The 20,705-nt window shown below is 46.9% G+C and overlaps 1 protein-coding gene and 1 long non-coding RNA gene across 10 annotated transcripts in view; one reads left to right on the top strand and one right to left on the bottom strand.

Moving 5' to 3' along the window:
* The window catches only part of LOC140391985 (F-box-like/WD repeat-containing protein TBL1X), a 424,525-nt gene that overhangs the window by 288,893 nt on the left and 114,927 nt on the right, over positions 1–20,705 (top strand). For 8 of the 9 annotated variants that reach the window (XM_072477106.1, XM_072477097.1, XM_072477098.1 and 5 more), the window contains one exon: positions 11,925–12,031. In XM_072477106.1, the coding sequence (XP_072333207.1) occupies positions 11,974–12,031 (58 nt within the window). In that variant the 5' untranslated portion in view covers positions 11,925–11,973. Of the gene's footprint in view, positions 1–9,456; positions 9,525–11,924; positions 12,032–20,705 lie in introns of those variants that run through there. The other variant, XM_072477100.1, reaches the window with a different exon arrangement.
* LOC140391987 (uncharacterized) overlaps positions 6,042–20,705 on the bottom strand; it is an 85,907-nt gene continuing 71,243 nt past the window's right edge. Inside the window, exon 3 of the long non-coding RNA XR_011935221.1 lies at positions 6,042–6,449. This is a non-coding gene — a long non-coding RNA (uncharacterized lncRNA). The remainder of the gene's footprint in view (positions 6,450–20,705) is intronic.

Here is a 20,705-nt window from a genome sequence, read left to right as displayed (position 1 = left end):
CTGCCCAGCAGGACTCATGGACCCTCCACTCCAATGACCTTGGGTGGATTGCGAGGTGAGGCGGGTGCTGACGAAGACGAGAGCAGCAATATGGAAGGAGTCCTGTGCAAAGGTGGTGGGTGAAAAGGTGACAGGGCACAATAACATGCAGAGGTGCAAGGAGCTGAATCAGAATGATGAACAATGGAAGGAAAAGGGAAGACTAAGGGGAGGGAAGGTGGACCCCAACAAGGCTGTATGAAATGCTCACAAACAAGGGGTGGGGTCAAAGAGATACCACATTGCTTACTGGAAGAGGATGCAGGTAGACGCCAGATGGGGTGGGTAGAGGTCCTCATGGGGCATGGCTGTCTCACAGCTGATGGGCTTGAGGGGAGGCTGGAAATGTCCATCACACCAGTGACTGCTGGGCAATAATGGCTACCCACTTAAACAATGGCCGATAACTCCAGTGCGTCGCCCTTGGACTCGTACCAAGGAGAGGTACAAACACTGTTCACAGCTCCACATGCTTCCTCATAGAGCAGGCCATAGGACTTTAGAAGATGTGATTCACATGGCTGGACCACCCGGGTGGTTCTCTGCGAAATGCACCGGAGAAAGTTCCCCGTATGATCTCAGTTTGCTGTTCCCTTCACAATCTGGCTTTGCAAAGAAGTTATTCCTCCCCAGAAGGACCAGGGAATGGAGTGAGAGCAACATGACAGATGGGGTGGTGGTGATCTGAAAGTGTCTATGAGAGTATGAGTGTTTGTCTCCCTACAATGGATGCGTGAGATCTGTGAGGAGAGTCACCATTTGAGTACACGGTGCCATGTTGAGAGTTTGATACTGGAGGGAGCTGAGGGAGGACTTGCCCTGGAAGAGCAGAGGAATCCGCTCCCGACCAGCCAGGTGCTTCGGAGAGATGCTCGCTTGTGCATAATTAATGAGGCCGCATGCGTGGAATTGGGCTCGGCCTCACAACATTCCGGCCGGAGAGAACAGCGCCGCTGGAACTGCCCGTCACCGAGCTTAGAGATAAATAATTCCCCCTTTAGAAACTGGAAGAGGCTCATTTTTAATTTGTCTTATTTGTGCACATAACCAAAGGAGTCGATTTTGTGCAGTATAATTAAAATTTCTTGCAACATTAAGATTAGTGTAAATGTAAACAGTGCTTGTAACTCGTACAAAATTCTGTCTGTTTCAGTACAGGGGAAAATGTGCAACATCTACTATGACGTTTTTTTTTACAGACATTGCGTATGTGGAATACTTGGTCCAACACTGAATAGACTGCATCCTGTTGTTATGTAGTAATTACTGTGGAAAAAGTCTTTGACCTAGTTTCATTTCAACAATTTAAGTAGCACCAGAGTTTAGACAGTGTGTGTGCAATGATCAATTATTAACTTGAAAGATTCAAATTCCTAACTTCTGCAATGAGGTTTCTTTTCTATCTTCTGCATTGGGAACAGAAACTGGGCACAAGTTGGTGGCAGTATGCGTTATTACATTAACCACATTGTTACAATGACTTTACTGTCTTGTTGGTGATCGAAGTTAGAAGAATACTTTTTCTCCTCCCCTTGTAGATTTAACAGCTGGGCTGTTAAAGCTGTTTACAGGTCCATTGTCACTGCCCTCGGAGTATTTCATGCAACTCTTGAGTACCAAGAGTGCAGAAATCTGCAAACCATCTACACTAAAAGCAACAGGTTAAGCACAGCTCTTTGCACAAACACAACCCCAAAATGAAACACCAAATGGATTGTCATTGTTAGAGGCCGCTATGTATTTATGTAATACAGCAGCAGGCAATATCAGATCGAGTTCGCTTCAGCCGCAAAATAATTAGTTTATTTGAATACAATATTTTGTGAGCCTTTGACTTTGAGATTTCAGCTTTCATAGATTTCAGGGTGGGTGATCTATGATACAATTTTATAAGCATGTTTAAGTTGGCATATTCAAGGCAGCATGGTGGCGCAATGAGTTAGCACTGCTGCCTCATGGCGCCGAGGTCCCAGGTTCAATCCCGGCTCTGGGTCACTATGTGGAGTTTGCACATTCTCCCCGTGTTTGCATGGGTTTCACCCCCACAACCCAAAGATGTGCAAGGTAGGTGGATTGAACACACTAAATTGCCCCTTATTGGAAGAAAAATAATTAGGTACACTAATTTTTTTTTTTTTAAAGTTGGCATATTCAATATTTTTGCATAAATTTATTGTTGGTGACCAATGACTTTCAAAAATAAGTGTAATTTTCCGGTTAATAGCTTACATAATGACACCCAAAATGTCATGCTTGAAGACATTTGCTGTAACAAAAGACGAATAATACTAATGAAACACTATCTTTGTCAGTAACTTCTACTTTAAACTACTGAGTGGAATATCGCCTCCCCTCCCATTGCTTCATTTTCTTTGCCAAACAAAAAGAAAACACACTTTCCAGGCTCACTTTGCACTTCTTTTTGTGGACATTCAATTTTCCCAGAATTAATCCAAAATGATTTTTAGCTCGCGAGGGTTTATGTTTATTTTTCTTTGCATTTCTCAGTCTGGTAACTTGTGAACTTAGAACTGCTTTTCCCAGTTAGTCTCCAGCCAGGCAAGTCTTCCAACCTAGTTGTAACTCGCCACAAATTTGGACTTTTCAATCTGAATGCGAGCTTCTAGCCGCAATTTTGCATGGTGAACTACAGAGACTTTTTTGGCACTAAGTCCTCTCCCACCAGATCCTGGCAGATTCCCAACATTGTGATATTCATTGATCAGCAGCAAGAATTGAGATTGGGCAGAGAATAGCTCACAGTGGAAAATCGTGATTTTCACACTGCGCCAATTCCGATGCCATACTCCACCGGCAGCATTATCGAAGTTTACACCCCACTGGCGGGTCCATGCAAAAACTGTCATTTCCATGGATTTAAATCTCATAAGCGGGATGGACACTTCATGCTCCACCCCTCCACGATAGTCCGCCCCTCTTGGGCGACACGGTGGCACAGTGGATAGCAATGCTGCCTCACCGCACCAGGGACCCGGGTACGATTCTGACATTGAGTGACTGTGTGGAGTTTGCACGTTCTCCCCGTATCTGCATAGGTTTCCTCCAAGTGCTCCGGTTTCCTCCCACAGTCCAAAGATATTCAGGTTCGATGGTTTGGCCATGATAAATTGCCCCTTAGGGTGGGGTTGAAGGAATGGGGTGGGGGATTGGGCCTAGGTAGGGTGGTCTTTGAAAGGGTCGGTGTGGTCTCGATGGGCCGAGTGGCCTGCTTCTGCACTGTAGGGATTCTATTCTAACTCCCTGAAATAGAGAATTTAAGTCACGCGGGTACGAATTGGTGCAAGTACTTATAAGTGGGGCCTGGGCGCCAAGATTGTTGAGGGAGAGAAAGAGGATAAAAGAACTCTCAAATATTATCGGACTTGCAATGGTGGCTGCCCGGGGGGTGAGGGGTGGGCGGGGGGGTGGGGGGTGGGGGGGTGGAGCAGAGGAACGACTTGGTGCCAAGCCCGTGGACTCTGGGTCTTCCCCTCAGGATCGGGATGGCCTGGCTCGGACTGCCATTGCTGCAGTATATGATTCAAGTGCACCCTTCTGGCTGTTCACAATACTGACTGCTAACTGTGTCCTGTAAATGCTCAAAGAGCTTCTGGTGCCCTCTCTGGCCACATGTCTGGAAACCTTCATACACCAGTGCTATCATCAAGTGGATGAGCGTTTGCCGTACTTAATCACCGGCCCATCGGGTGTTGGCAGTCAGTGCACTCCTCAAAAGTGCAGCCCCAATTCAGAGGAGGTAGGGGATTAGCAGAGCTCACCCCAACCTCACCCTGGGGAAGAGAGTGTCCCTCCTCTCCTCAATGGCATTAAGCAGAGGATCGATTTCAGACAACTGAAATCAGGGGCAGGTATTCTCTGTGCCATCTTCGTGGCTGCAATGAGTGTGTGGTGAGTGGAGCGCGCTTCAAAGCAGCTCCAGCTGTCAGGCTCTTTAGCGCTAATTCTGGCCCCAGTGGTTACACCACCCCCAGGGCTGGGAATTGCTTCCAATTCATGCCAGCAGAGTGCTGGCCCGCTTGCAAGACCTGAATCGTGGAATCAATAGCGCAGTTAGTTTCCCAAACGGAGAATCCAGCCGCTGATATTTGCAATAGCTTTCTCTGCATTCTTCCCCGAATAATATGAATCATATGGGTCTTTATCTAGTTAGAAATGCTAATTAGCTATCCTTGAGAGTTCAACCCCCTTTTATCTTGGAACTAAATGGACAGTTTAAAGCACAACTGTTTACAACCCAACATTCTCCACACTCTTCATGTTACGGTCTCAGTTGATGTTATAAGTGGACAGGAAGATCCCAAAATTGAAGCCTGGCACAAAAGACCCTGGGCGCGATTCTCCGCTCCCGCGACTAAGTGCCCACGCTGTCGTGAATGCCGTCGAGGTTCACGACAGCGCGAAACGGCCCCGATCTCGACCGATTCAGGGCCTGAAAATGGGCTAGGATCGGGGCCGCAAGAAACTCTGGGTGCGTGCCGCTAAAGCAGCGTCGTCAGCGCGCACCGGGCATTGTCGCCGCATAAAAGTGGCGCCGCGTCATCCGCCGCCTAACTGCCTGCACATGCGCAGGTTGGCCAGCGCCAGCCGGCGCCAACCCGTGCATGCGTGGTTGCCGTCCTCCCCGAGGCCGCCCCGCAAGAAGATGTCGGATGGATCTTGCGGGGCGCGGAGGAAAGGAGGTCCTCCTTCAGAGAGGCCGGCCCGCCGATCGGTGGGCACCGATCGCGGGCCAGACCCCCTTTGAGTGCAACCCCGGTGAAAGAATCCCCTCGCCACCCCCCCCCCCCCCACAGGCTGCCCCCTACCAGCGTTCCCGCGCTGTTCTGGCCGGCAGCGACCAGGTGTGGATGGCGCCGGCGGGAAGCCGTCGTTTTGGGCAGGCCACTCGGCCCATCTGGGACGGAGAATAGCGGATGTAGTGGAGAATCGCCATTTTGGGTGTCCCGGGCGATTTTCAGGCCTGCGCGGCGCAGAACTCAACAGGGCCGCTCTCGCCGCTTGGGTGCATTGCAGGAGGGCATCGGAACGGCGTCGTTGGGAAAAATGGCATGCCAGGCAATTCTCCAAACCGGCGCGGGGGCGGAGAATCGACTTTAATTAACTTTTACATTTTAAATAAAACATGGAGGGAACGAGTCACGGGACCACTAATTTTAACAAGAAAAAACATTTATTAAACATAAAAAGTTGGATTTATATACAATACTCCTTTAACCCCCCCCCCCTTATCTTAACATTTACACACATATTTTAGGATTAACATGGATTATAAAATACATCTTAAGCTACAATTGTCTCATTAACACACAAAGTCCCTTTTAATTGATTGATTGATTGATATGTATTGTCACATGTACCAAAATACAGTGAAAAGCATTTTTCTGCGGCCAAGGGAACGTACACAGTAGGTACATAGTAGACAAAAGAATAATCGACAGAGTACATTGACAATGGTACATCAACAAATAGCGATTGGTTACAGTGCGAAACAAGGGCCAAACAAGAGCAGCATAGGGCGTCATGAATAGTGTTCTTACTGGGAACAGATCAGTCTGAGGGAGGGCCGTTGAGGAGTCTAGTAGCTGTGGGGAAGACGCTGTTCCTATGTCTGGATGTGCAGGTCTTCAGACTTCTGTATCTTCTGCCTGATGGAAGGGTCTGGAAGAGGGCAAAGCCTGGGTGTGAGGGGTCTCTGACAATGCTGTCTGCCTTCCTGAGGCAGCGGGAGGTGTAGACAGAATCAATGGGAGGGTGGCAAGCTTGTGTGATGCATTGGGCTGAGTTCACCACACTCTGCAGTTTCTTGCGATCTTGGGCCGAGCAGTTCCCATACCAGGCTGTGATGCAGCCGGATAGGATGCTCTCTCTGGCATATCTGTAGAGGTTTGTGAGAGTCGATGCAGACATGCCGAATTTCTTGAGCTTCCGTAGGAATTAGAGACGTTGTTGGGCATTCCACATGACTGTGAGCAAATACACTCTCCACTCTGAATGCCAAATGAATGTTAGTGGATGTCTCCCCAGAATCCGCCCCCCCCACCCCCAGATGATTTTTAAGTGAGATTCTAAACTCCACTTGCTTTCCTTAGCGGTTTGCATTCTGAAATCCACTCTAGGCTTTCCAAATGACGTTTTTAAACAATGCTTCCGTTCCACGTTTAACAGTGAATCCAGTCCAGGATGTTGCGTCATCCCGTTTAGGATTTCTTTGTCTTGACTGCTGTAGAAACTGCTCATAATTGCTTTAACTCTTGATTTCCAGATTGTATTAAAATAGCATCAGGTAATTGTTTCACTTTTGAAGACTGTTATTCCACTTTAAATCTGGTTACTGCAATTGCCTCTTAAAATCAGGATGTGGAGATGCCGGCGTTGGACTTCTTACTGGCCTTAAAATCAGAACACTTTGTTTACTCTTCCTTAAATGCTTCTGAACAATACCTTGATCTCTGTTCACTTATCTTCAGGTGTCTTAAGCGTTCTTTCTGTCCCAATTCCCTGGTTATCTGGATTGTATCTTGGGTAGCACGGTAGCACAGTGGTTAGCACAGTTGCTTCACAGCTCCAGGGTTCCACGTTTGATTCCCAGCTTGGGTCACTGTCTGTGCGGAGTGTGCACGTTCTCCCCATGTCTGCGTGGGTTTCCTCTGGGTGCTCCAGTTTCCTCCCACAGTCCAAAGATGTGCAGGTTAGGTGGATTGGCCATGATAAATTGCCTTTAGTGTCCAAAAAAGTTAGCTGGGGTTACTGGGATAGGGTGGAGGTGTGAGCCTAAGTAGGGTGCTCTTTCCGAGAGCTGGTGCAGACTCTATAGGCCGAATGGCCTCCTGCACTGTAAATTCTATGATTCCCGAGGAAGCTTGCATCTTTGCAACTCCATTGTCCTGTTCAGCTTCTCCTGGCAGAGTTGAGAGATGTTCTCTCGCTCGTGTCCTGTCTCCACCTGCTCACAAATTCAGCCAGAACTACAATTTAAAAGCTTCTCTACTATGCAAAGCCCCAGTTGCTAAGCAATATCACATACCTCTGCAGACCTATTTACTTACTCTTCAGACCGTAGTCCTCTCCATGCACAATAGAAACACAGTTGGAACTTAGCAAACCCCCACACATACAAGCACCTTTGTCCAGCATGAACCTATAGGTTTTACCCTTCCAGGCACTGAAAATTAAATTACACACACTTAAAATTATACATTATTTCTAATGTTTACCAATACAAATATAGATCTCTTAAAACTATCATTGTTTTCCTAACATAGGGCTGGATTCTCCACAGTCCCACACTGAAATTGCGTTTGGCACGGGAGCGGAGAATCGACTTTTACGCCCGAATCGGGTGCGGTGCCGCTCCCGCGATTCTCCGGTCCACGGCCGTCCTGGTGGGGGAGGCGGAGGGATCAAGCACCGAGGGGGGGCTTTGTGGGTGGCCGGGGCAGCGATCGGGCGGGTCAGATGAAGCGGCGGGGGCAGATCAGTGGGACCTTGTTTCCTGGTCCGCGGTCCAAATCCGCCATGGCGCTCGGCGCGGTCGCTGGAAGCCGGTGCCTTGCACATGTGCGGACTCGGAACCGGAAGTGCAGCCAAAGCTGTGAGATTCACTCCTGATCCCTGCTAGCCCCCTGAAGGTCAATGAATTGCTCTATATTTTTTTCAGGAAAGCCTGGAGTGAACTGCCAGCGTTTTTATGCCGGCATGGGGACATAGCCCCATTTTTGGAGAATCCAGCCCCAGGTCTCCACTGTTAATAGAGAGGCCATTATCTCCCAGCATAAATACCTTGCACCTTCTTCCCTGTAACAAAATCTAAGCCTTCCTTTGATCTGTAACAATCAAACTGCCCAGGCTTACTGTCAGGCAAACTTCAGAACAGGTCATATGACCCTCTTCATTTCACCTTGAAGTAAAGACACAGTTCCAAAACACAGTAATCTTATAAATCTCACATCATCCTATTTTTAGCTTAAAGTGTCATCTATTACTACCTCCTGGATCCAGGAACATACTTGTGTAATATATTGCTTTTCAGGGGTTTTATGAGTATAAGATGCTGGATGGCAATGTAGTCTGACTGAAATGTGATTCACACCTGCCATTTCCCCAGAGAGTAAACCACACTGTTGTAACAGCATACAAAAAGAGAAACATTGGTGTAGCATTTTATCATACCATCAAGATATTTCAAAATACTTCGCGTGATGAATTACTTATTGGAGTTTAGTGAATACCCAACATGACAGTGCTAGTGATGAAAGTGATTTTTAAAATATAAATTTAGAGTACCCAATTATTTTTTTCCCAATTAAGGGGCAATTTAGCATGGCAAATCCACCTACCCTGCAGATCTTTGGGTTGTGGGGGTGAGACCCACGCAAACACGGGGAGAATGTGCAAACTCCACACGGACAGTGACCCGGGATCGAACCCAGGTCCTCAGCGCCATGAGGCAGCAGTGCTAACCACTGCGCCACTGTGCCACCATTGCCACTTCATCTTAATGCCTCCGGGTGAATATAATGCTCAGGATACTGGGTGAATGGGTTTCTTTCAAGCAGAGTCAATCTTTGAATGTCTGTCACAGGGAGTGATTGGAACGTCAGACTAACACAATATAGCACAACTTGGAGTGTTGGCCTGCAAGAGAGATTTTTTTAAAATACTGGTGCATAAAGGGTGCTCATGTCTTCGGAATTGCACAGAATTACGTAGTGTGAACAATGAGTACCAACATGGAAAAAGGCCATGGTATCATAATTCCATGAACTTAGTGAATGGTGAAATAGGCTCAATGGCCCTCTCCTGTTTCTATATCCTTTGTTTTTCCAGATAAGCAGTGGTTTACTGCCGTCTACCTGCTTAATTCCTTTGTTTCCCTTTTTTCCAACCTGTATCTTAATTAATATAAACCTCAATCATTAATTCATGCAGTGCATTCTAAGTCTTACCAAACCCATTGTGTAAAAAAGATTTCTCCCAGTTTGCCTTAAATCCTGCATTTAGTTTATTTCTGTGTCCCCTCAATGTGAATTATCATTCACTGGATGCAGTTTATTTCTATCTACAATGTCTCATCTCTTGACAATCTTGTCTAAAGAAAACAGTATCAATTTTTAATGCAAGGTAGTCATGTATGGAAGGAGTATGCAAGACACTGCTGACACCAGTAATATTTATGAAGCTTTCACCATAAACAAAGACACCCAAGTTAAAAATGTAGTACTTGAACTTAATCTTTTGATAGTTTCTTTGGCATGTCAATTACAGATGGAGGAATGAAGATCAGCATGTCCAATTCCAGATGGTGTTTAAATTAGGAAGCAGATGGTGGATGGGAGCAAAAGTTTTATTTTATTCAAAGGAACATCGATTAAATGAATAACCAATGCTATTAGAAGACTGAGTTCAGCGTTGGAGGACATGAGGTCATCTACTTTGAATCCGAGAATTAAATTTTTTTTTTAATGGTGAGGGACCAGGAACTGTGGATGAGCAAGCGGCTTTAGTTATCCCGTGCACACAAAGTGTGGAATATTGACCAATATTGCAATGTGATCGGAATATAAAAGCGAAAGAGCGATGTTTCAGTACCGTAGAGCCGTGGTCAGATCCCATTTGATGTACAGTTTTAGGTATTGCTCCTCAGGAAGGATATATATTGATGTTGGTGCAATACAGATTCAACAGAATGATTCAACAGAATACCAGGGCTCAAACTGTTTAATTATGGAGACAGATTGCCCAAATGTTGTTTGTATTTTCATGACATTGATGGTTCATGGGCGATCTGATTGAAGTACGTAAAATGAGGTATTCATTAAGGTAGAAATAGAGAAATTTTTCTTCAGGTCTGGAATCCACAACAAGGTACAACACAGGAGTACAATGATTAGCACTGTTGCTTCACGGTGCCAGGGTCCCAGGTTCGATTCCCGGCTTGGGTCACTGTCTGTGCGGAGTCTGCTCGTTCTCCCTGTGTTTGCTTGGGTTTCCTCCGGGTGCTCCGGTTACCGCCCACAAGTCCCGAAAGACATGCTTGTTAGGTAATTTGGACATTCTGAATTCTCCCTTCGTGTACCCAACAGGCGCTGGAATGTGGTGACTAGGGGCTTTTCATAATAACTTCATTGCAGTGTTAATGTAAGCCTACTTGTGATAATAAAGATTATAAAAATAATAAAATAATAATAAAATAAAGATTAAAATTTGAGCTAGATTAGGTCAGAATGAAATCAGGAAGTGCTTTTTCGCACAAAGGATAGTGTAAATCTGCACCTTTCAATCCCAAAAGATCAGTAGATTTGTGTCCAAATGTGTCATGAGATATGGAGGAGTGGGGAGTAAATTAAGTTGAGGTACAGCTTAACTATGATCTGTTTGGATGGTTGTACTATGGACTGAATCATTGAATAGTGCGCTTCTACTCTATGTTTATGTGACTGGGAAGACTACAGCCATTCTTCTGGCATCACGTTTTATTTTGGGAATGATAAAACACATTGGAAACTGTATACAAATGTAGAAATGCTGTGCATCAAGTCCAATAATCACTGGTTTCAGTACTGCAATCCAATAAAAAAAGTTTTTTTCCGGTGACCCAGATGTGATTATGGGAATGGCTATAAACTCGCAAAATGCAATGGTTGATGTTTGGAAAATTTGTAAACAAAATAATGTCAAAAAGGGTAAGAGTGCAATTTTAACTTGCTAGCCTAAAATTGAAGAGAGAGTAGGATTGTAAATCTTTGTGAAGCTTCACGGGAGTAGTCCTTCGATGTCAAAAAGTGATTTTGCAGTTGTGGTGAGAACAAGGTTGAAGATGTATTGTACTGCTGAAAACCTTCATCTTAAAGCATATATTCATATTGCACTAACACCTCTGGCACACCCTCATTCATTAGTATGTGGTCAGATGCCGCATTGAAGAAGTTATCCCCATATCTGTAGAGAAGGGCGACCCATAATTGTCATGAATATTAAGGGGAAGGGGCATTCCAAGTGAAAGGATTAATGCTGTATATGCAGGTTATACGCGTTCAAAAAAGCAACTGGAAGTCTAAACTGGGTACCTCTGAAAGGGGAAAGATGAGCAGCGAGACCATTCCTTAGTTTTCAAGTGAGAAAGATTTTCAGGAAGTCGAGAGTCATGTAAAGGCCCAAAAGGAGCTCTCTCAGTTTGAAAGTGAGGATGAAGGGATGGTGGTGGATGGGGGAATTCCATGGCATAACAGTCAGACTGGTCTTTGGATGAAGCAAGTTTGATGAGCCCGTGCTGTTTTATAATTTGGGGCTTAATGTTCCACATGGTTAAGGTACTGAACAGACAGCCTAAAGACCAATATTCAGATTTCACCATGGTAAACTGTCAAGTTGAATTTAGTAAATCTGATCATCTGAGGTCTGGCATCAGGGAAAAAAAGCTTGTAGCTGGCCAGTAAAACCTAACTAGGTCACTAATATATTTCAGAGAAAAGTTGCTGCAAGCCCAATCAATCTGTTCCACACAAACTCCATTTCCCCACTTACACGGTTGACTTTTAATGTCCTCTGAAGTCATTCAGTTGTAAACAATACAAACTTCCTTTCTACACTGTCTCCAGGTGACCAAATGCACGCAGGTACAGAAATAGGAAAATCTTCCCCATTGATGATGGAAGACTTATTTATCCCAATTGGGGGCTCCCAAATATAACAGATTCTAATTTTTACACTTTGAGTAATTTGGCTCAATCACAAATCATTGGGGTAGAAAATGAACACCAGTCATAATGTTATTTGAAGCTATTTTATAGCCAGTTTAGTTAATTGTCACCTAAACTTTCGCAAAGTAATGAAATATGTTTTTTTTGTGTGTCCTTATCCACCAGGGCATAGACTGCAACGCTTGTAAACCTCATAATTTGAGGTGGGGCTAAGATGAGCATAACTAGTGACGAAGTAAACTTCTTGGTTTATCGATATCTCCAAGAATCAGGTAAGAATGTTAACACACACCGCATGATTATGGAGCAGATTGCTTGTCTGGATCATATATTGTGCACATAGGATCCGTTCTAATTAAGTGACTTGTTTTTGCTATGGACCCAGTGACTCTGATCTCAAAATTTCAGCTTTTTATGAAGGGTTGGCAGATTTATTGGAAAAATGAGGCTCATGTTCTCTCCTCCTGTACTTTGGCTCAGTCAATGGATTGTAAAAATGTGCAGGCAAGCCCTTACAACTGGAGTGCAGTCACATGTCATGCAGGTGGCTGTTGTGTGTGGGTGGGAGTTATACATTAATAGCTTTGTTCCGCATACTTTGGCGTATAATTAGGCAGACTTTACATATTCACATTTAGAAAATAAATTGTTGGTATTTGGGGATTTACCATATTAACTGCATAATCGATTGGTACACTCAAGGGTTTCTTCTTTACTACCGTTAACTAAAAACCTCACTTTGTCTGATCAATAATTCTTCTTCAACATCGATTTATGAAGTTAATTGGGTAGGCCAGACAGCCCCTGAGGATTTGATTTCTCTTTGCTGTCAGGCCAACGATACTAGCAATAGATGAACAACACAAAGGAATCGGTGTCGTAACAAAATACAATGTCCTAATTAATTACAGAGCTCAATTATATTACAGTAAAATCATAAATATATATTGTAATAACATGCACAGGCTTCAGTAAGCAAGGCTCGAGTACTTATGATCCAAAGGTCTCCGAATTAGTTACAAAATGGAGCACTTCTAATGCAAAACAATGTTTCCTATCAGCTAACTATAAATTGGGAAAGAGTAAATCAAAACTATTGTTGTGTACACTTGAATTTTTATATATAGGGGCGTTACTACCTTGGTGGCAAGCAAGATTTTCTTTTCCCAGTGCTGAGTTTTTTCTAACTTGCACTTTTTTATTGCCAGAATCAATAGGTAAGGGGTTAAGTAGGCAGGTAGGGGTGGAGGAAATTGGGCAAGTGAACAGTTCAAATCCCCCAGGTTAGTTATCTGCCCTGGAACTGCTGGGAACTGACTGTTCCCAAGTTTGGTTGGCTCGACCGAGCTGGTGGCTGGGACACCTTCCCAAAGCTGATGGGGTTCTATTCTTGCATATGCATATTAGGTGCCAACAATGTCAGCAGAATTGAGGCAATTTTAACTGGCCAGAATCGGAAGCCTCTGTGGTTTTCCCACTGTGAATGCAGTGGGAGAAGAGGATTACGCCAGACAGGTATGAAACAGGAATGTTTGTTTTCACTTGTTGGACCAGGATGAGTAATTGCGTGACTCTGAACTCCACAAGGAACAATTCCACAGACTTGTGACCACTTTCCGCCCACAGGATTTATGAGATGATAGCCTGGAAAGTCATTTTTGTAACATATTTGTGTCACGGACAAAATGTATGTACTCTCTTACTGTTTGTAATCAATATGGTAAGAGATAGTATTTTCTCATCCTGGGATTGAGCATTCCAGCAGCAAAGTTTAATGAGTTTAAAAATAAGGGGCGCGATTCTCCACTCCCACGCCGGTTGGGAGAATCGCCTGGGCCGCCAAAATTTCTGGGGACGCCGGTCCGACGCCCTCCCGCGATTCTCCCAAGCGGCGGGAACGGCCCGGTCGAGTTTCGCAGGCCGGAGAATCGCCGGAGATACCCAAAAATGGCGATTCTCCGGCACCCCCGCGATTCTGAGGCCCGGATGGGCCGAGCGGCCAGGCCAAAACGGCGGGTTCCCCCCGGCGCCGTCCACACCTGGTCGTGGGCGGTACGTGAACGCTGGGGGGGGGCGGCCAGTGGGGGGGCGAGGGGGGATCCTGCACCGGGCTTCACCTTGAATGTGGGGTGGCCCGCGATCGGTGCCCACCGATCGTCGGGCCGTCCTCTCTGAAGGAGGACCTCCTTCCTTCCGCGGCCCCACAAGATCCGTCCCCCATCTTCTTGCGGGGCGGATTTGGACAGGACGGCAACCACGCAAGCGCGGATGCCGTCAGTTATGCGGCGCCGGCCGCGTCATCTATGCGGCGCCGCTTTTACGCAGACGACAAGGCCTGGCGCGGGTAGATGACGCGGCCCCGATACTGGCCCATTGTCAGGGCCTGAATCGGTCGGGACCGGGGCCGTTCCGCGCCGTCGTGAATCTCGACGGCGTTCACAACGGCGCGGCCACTTCGGCGTGGGGGTGGAGAATCCCGCCCAAGGTTATTTATTCTTACACACTTGCCCCAAATTTAAACAACGTCACACACTTGGTTGCACACACACACACGCAAACATAGTCAAAGATTGGAGTTAATTTAGTCTCTGATTTCCAATTTCCGGTCCCTCATGGGGCAGCACTGTGATTTCTTGACTGGATTCATAGAATTTACAGTGCAGAAGGAGGCCATTCGGCCCATCGAGTCTGCACCGGCTCTTTGAAAGAGCACCCTACCTAAGTCCACACCTCCACCCTATCCCCACAACCCAGTAACCCCACCCAACACTAAGGGCAATTTTGGACACCAAGGGCAATTTAGCATGGCCAATCCACCTAACCTGCACATCTTTGGACTGTGGGAGGAAACCGGAGCCCCCGGAGGAAACCCACGCACACACGGGGAGGATGTGCAGACTCCACACAGACAGTGACCCAAGCCGGGAATCGAACCTGGGACCCTGGAGCTGTGAAGCAATTGTGCTAACCATCATGCTACCGTGCTTCAGTCATTTAAAGTTGAGTGAGGGTCTGTTAAAGCAAACGGTCTGCAGCAGGTTGTGAGGTTTCATGTAGTCAAATATCTAGGAGATTGGTTCTCAGATGAACTTTGAAACTGGAACAGGTTAACCTTCCCAAGAGTTGACTTGCAGCTAGTTTCAGAGCCAGGTTCGCAGACTGACTTACACCTGATGTAATAAGGGTGCAATCTCCAAAACCTGTTTCGATCACATGGCTGCTGCATTAACAGTTTTTCTGATTTGGATGGGAGAGGCCCGAGAGGCCATCATGATACAGTGGCAAGTTGGCAGTGGCCATTGAGTTTTGATCTTCCTTTTTGTTCAGAATGAAAAGTGGAGACTCCATAGTTTATCGGTGTTGACGCTTCCTTAAACAATTGAATGTATGAATTTCATAAGTGGTCTGTGAGGCACTCTCACCTATCTCCATATATTTAGTTTGGTATTCTCCGGAGACTTGGTACCCTCTGTAGTCCTAATGCCAAAAGTCACATGACTTGCGGCAGCCAACTTAACAGTTTGTATTTGTCCCAATTTTCAAAAATATTGATGTGGAGATGCCGGCGTTGGACTGGGGTGAGCACAGTACGAAGTCTTACAACACCAGGTTAAAGTCCAACAGGTTTGTTTCGATGTCACTAGCTTTCGGAGCGCTGCTCCTTCCTCAGGTGAATGAAGAGGTCTGTTCCAGAAACACATATATAGACAAATTCAAAGATGCCAAACAATGCTTGGAATGCGAGCATTAGCAGGTGATTAAATCTTTACAGATCCAGAGATGGGGTAACCCCAGGTTAAAGAGGTGTGAATTGTACCAAGCCAAGACAGTTGGTAGGATTTCGCAGGCCAGATGGTGGGGGATGAATGTAATGCGACATGAATCCCAGGTCCCGGTTGAGGCCGCACTCGTGTGCGGAACTTGGCTATAAGTTTCTGCTCGGCGATTCTGCGTTGTCGCGGGTCCTGAAGGCCGCCTTGGAGAACGCTTACCCGGAGATCAGAGGCTGAATGCCCTTGACTGCTGAAGTGTTCCCCGACTGGAAGGGAACATTCCTGTCTGGTGATTGTTGCGCGATGTCCGTTCATTCGTTGTCGCAGCGTCTGCATGGTCTCGCCAATGTACCACGCTTCGGGACATCCTTTCCTGCAGCGTATGAGGTAGACAACGTTGGCCGAGTCGCACGAGTATGTACCGCGTACCTGGTGGGTGGTGTTCTCACGTGTAATAGTGGTATCCATGTCGATGATCTGGCACGTCTTGCAGAGATTGCCATGACAGGGTTGTGTGGTGTCGTGGTCACTGTTCTGAAGACTGGGTAGTTTGCTGCAAACAATGGTTCGTTTGAGGTTGCGCGGTTGTTTGAAGGCAAGTAGTGGGGGTGTGGGGATGACCTTGGCAAGATGTTCATCGTCATCAATGACGTGTTGAAGGCTGTGAAGAAGATGACGTAGTTTCTCCGCTCCGGGGAAGTACTGGACGACGAAGGGTATTCTGTCGGTTGTGTCCCATGTTTGTCTTCTGAGGAGGTTGGTCCGGTTTTTCGCTGTGGCGCGTTGGAACTGTCGATCGATGAGTCGAGTGCCATATCCCGTTCGTACGAGGGCATCTTTCAACGTCTGTAGATGTCTGTTACGCTCCTCCTCGTCTGAGCAGATCCTGTGTATACGGAGCGCTTGTCCATAGGGGATGGCTCCTTTAATGTGTTTAGGGTGGAAGCTGGAGAAGTGGAGCATCATGAGGTTATCCGTAGGTTTGCGGTAAAGCGAAGTGCTGAGGTGACCGTCCTTGATGGAGACGAGTGTGTCCAAGAATGCAACTGATTTTGGAGAGTAGTCCATGGTGAGTCTGATGGTTGGATGGAACTTATTAATGTCATCGTGTAGTCGTTTCAGTGATTCTTCGCCATGGGTCCAAAGGAAAAAAATGTCATCGATGTATCTGGTGTATAACGTCAGTTGAAGGTCCTGTGCGGTGAGTAGGTCCTGTTCAAACTTGTGCATGAAGATGTTTGTGTATTGGGGTGCGAATTTGGTCCCCATGGCTGTTCCGTGCGTCTGGATGAAGAACTTGTTGTCGAAGGTGAAGACGTTGTGATCCAGAATGAAGCGGATGAGTTGCAGAATTGCGCCTGGAGATTGGCAGTTGTCGGTGTTGAGTACTGAGGCTGTTGCAGCAATGCCGTCGTCATGGGGGATGCTGGTGTAGAGTGCCGAGACGTCCATTGTGACGAGGAATGTTCGTGGTTCATGGGTGCTGAGTTTCTGTAGGAAGTCCGTCGTGTCGCGACAGAAGCTGGGTGTACCTTGTACGATGGGTTTCAAGATGCTGTATTTTCGGGAGGCAGTAGAGATCTCCAATGCGGGGAGTACGTGGGATGAGAGCACGTTATACACCAGATACATCGATGACAATTTTTTCCTTTGGACCCACGGCGAAGAATCACTGAAACGACTACACGATGACATTAATAAGTTCCATCCAACCATCAGACTCACCATGGACTACTCTCCAAAATCAGTTGCATTCTTGGACACACTCGTCTCCATCAAGGACGGTCACCTCAGCACTTCGCTTTACCGCAAACCTACGGATAACCTCATGATGCTCCACTTCTCCAGCTTCCACCCTAAACACATTAAAGAAGCCATCCCCTATGGACAAGCGCTCCGTATACACAGGATCTGCTCAGACGAGGAGGAGCGTAACAGACATCTACAGACGTTGAAAGATGCCCTCGTACAAACGGGATATGGCACTCGACTCATCGATCGACAGTTCCAACGCGCCACAGCGAAAAACCGGACCGACCTCCTCAGAAGACAAACATGGGACACAACCGACAGAATACCCTTCGTCGTCCAGTACTTCCCCGGAGCGGAGAAACTACGTCATCTTCTTCACAGCCTTCAACACGTCATTGATGACGATGAACATCTTGCCAAGGTCATCCCCACACCCCCACTACTTGCCTTCAAACAACCGCGCAACCTCAAACGAACCATTGTTTGCAGCAAACTACCCAGTCTTCAGAACAGTGACCACGACACCACACAACCCTGTCATGGCAATCTCTGCAAGACGTGCCAGATCATCGACATGGATACCACTATTACACGTGAGAACACCACCCACCAGGTACGCGGTACATACTCGTGCGACTCGGCCAACGTTGTCTACCTCATACGCTGCAGGAAAGGATGTCCCGAAGCGTGGTACATTGGCGAGACCATGCAGACGCTGCGACAACGAATGAACGGACATCGCGCAACAATCACCAGGCAGGAATGTTCCCTTCCAGTCGGGGAACGCTTCAGCAGTCAAGGGCATTCAGCCTCTGATCTCCGGGTAAGCGTTCTCCAAGGCGGCCTTCAGGACCTGCGACAACGCAGAATCACCGAGCAGAAACCTATAGCCAAGTTCCGCACACATGAGTGCGGCCTCAACCGGGACCTGGGATTCATGTCGCATTACATTCATCCCCCACCATCTGGCCTGCGAAATCCTACCAACTGTCCTGGCTTGGTACAATTCACACCTCTTTAACCTGGGGTTGCCCCATCTCTGGATCTGAAAAGATTTAATCACCTGCTAATGCTCGCATTCCAAGCATTGTTTGGCATCTTTGAATTTGTCTATATATGTGTTTCTGGAGCAGACCTCTTCATTCACCTGAGGAAGGAGCAGCGCTCCGAAAGCTAGTGACATCGAAACAAACCTGTTGGACTTTAACCTGGTGTTGTAAGACTTCGTACTGTTCAAAAATATTGATTGAAAGTTCATAGATCATAGATCATAGAATTTATAGTGCAGAAGGAGGCCATTCGGCCCATCGAGTCTGCACCGGCTCTTGGAAAGAGCACCCTACCCAAGGTCAACACCTCCACCCTATCCCCTTAACCCAGTAGCCCCACCCAACACTAAGGGCAATTGTGGACATTAAGGGCAATTTATCGTGGCCAATCCACCTAACCTGCACATCTTTGGACCGTGGGAGGAAACCGGAGCACCCGGAGGAAACCCACGCACACACGGGGAGGATGTGCAGACTCCACACAGGCAGTGACCCAAGCCGGAATCGAACCTGGGACCCTGGAGCTGTGAAACAATTGTGCTATCCACTATGCTACCGTGCTGCCCCACGGTTCATAATATGACATGCCTGCGCTACACGTGACATATGTCCATGAAAATTGGATGGAAGAATTTAGACGAGGCCAGAGCTTAAAGCAGTGTGGATCGTTTTTCTGGAACAGCGAAGGACTTTCTAGCTGTCACTGCTACTCACCCAGCCAAATCTGGTTCTCGAGTCAAAATGGAGCTCAAAGTGTAACAGTTGAAGACTGTCAATTCAACAGGCAGATGTCCAGAAAAGTACTTATCAAGGTATACAGTTTACCCACACAATAGTAGTCTGAAGCGCTAAGTGGTTAAATCATCTCAGGGAATCTCATTACCATAGATTTTCTGGGTGACCCAACCAATTGGTGTGAGTGAGTGGGTGTTTTGAAATCAGCAAGGCGATTTTTAAAAATATATATATTTTTATTCTCCTTTTTCATATTTTCTCCCACATTTACACCCACCAACAATAAATAATAATCAGTAACGAATGCAATGTCAATCCCCATATCAACAACAACAATCCCAACCTCCCACCAAATCCCCAAACATTAGCCTGCATGTTGACATAAACAAATAACAAAAAGGAATCCGGAATTGTAGAGTCCCTCCATCCTTCCCCTCAGTTCAAACTTAACCTTCTCAAGAGTTAAGAATTCCAACAGGTCCCCCCGCTACGCCAGGGCACAGGGTGGAGAGGTTGATCTCCATACCACCAGGATCCACCTACGGGTGATCAACGAGGCGAAGACTACAACATCTGTCTCCGCACCAGTTTCCAACCCCGGCTGGTCCGACACCCCGAATATGGCCTCCCGAGGGCCCGGGTCCAGTTTCACGTGCACCACTTGAGTTTACCCTAAAAACATCCTTCCGGTAATCCTCCAGCTTTGGACAGGACCAAAACATATGAACGTAGTTTGCGCACGAGGTGGAGGCGTTCACCCTCCGGAGCACCTCACACCAGAACCCCTCCTCCATACCCTCTCCCAACTCTTCCTACCACTTTGACTTGATCCCTTCCAGTGGCGCCTTCTCCTCTTCTAAAATAGCCCCGTAAACCACTGATACTACCCACTTCTCCAGTCCCCCTGTCGTCAGCACCTCCTCCAGCAATGTGGATGCCGGCTCCACTGGGAAGCTCTGTATCTCCTTCCTGGCAAAATCTCGAACCTGCATGTATCTAAATAATTTCCCCTGCTCCAGCCCATACTTCGCTCCCACCTCCTTCAATCCTGCAAACTGACCCCCGAGAAACAAATCTTTTAGTGTCCTAATTTCTTTCTCCTCCCATCCCCGAAAATTTCCACCCCACTTCCCTGGCTCAAATCTATGGTTTCCCCGAATTGGCACTTCCCTTGACACTGCCCCCAACGCGAAGTGCTGGCGAAACTGCCACCAAATTCTCAATGAAGCTATTATTACCGGAGTCCCTGAGTAGCTTCCCGGGGCCTTCGGGAGCGGCGTTGTCTCTAGCGCCTTCAGTCCTTTAATTTTTTTTTAGAGTAGCCAATTATTTTTCTTTTCCAATTAAGGGGCAAATTAGCGTGGCCAATCCACCTAACCAGCACATCTTTGGGTTGTGGGGGTGAAACATAGGGACAGACATGGGGAGAATGTGCAAACTCCAACGGATAGTGATCCAGGGTCGGGATTCGAACCCGGGTCCTCAGCCCCGCAGTCCCAGCGCTAACCACTGTGCACGCTGCCGTAGTGCCTTCAAACCCGACCCCCTGCACAAACTCTCCTCCATTCTGACTGGGAATCAACCCCCCTGACCCAGCTCTGTACCTTGTACACATTCGCCGCCCAGTAATAATACAT

The sequence above is a fragment of the Scyliorhinus torazame genome, chromosome 15, assembly GCF_047496885.1.
Source record: "Scyliorhinus torazame isolate Kashiwa2021f chromosome 15, sScyTor2.1, whole genome shotgun sequence".
Classification (NCBI taxonomy): domain Eukaryota; kingdom Metazoa; phylum Chordata; class Chondrichthyes; order Carcharhiniformes; family Scyliorhinidae; genus Scyliorhinus; species Scyliorhinus torazame.
The sequence above is the reverse complement of the archived record's forward strand: the minus strand, read 5'-3'. Positions and strand labels throughout refer to the sequence as shown.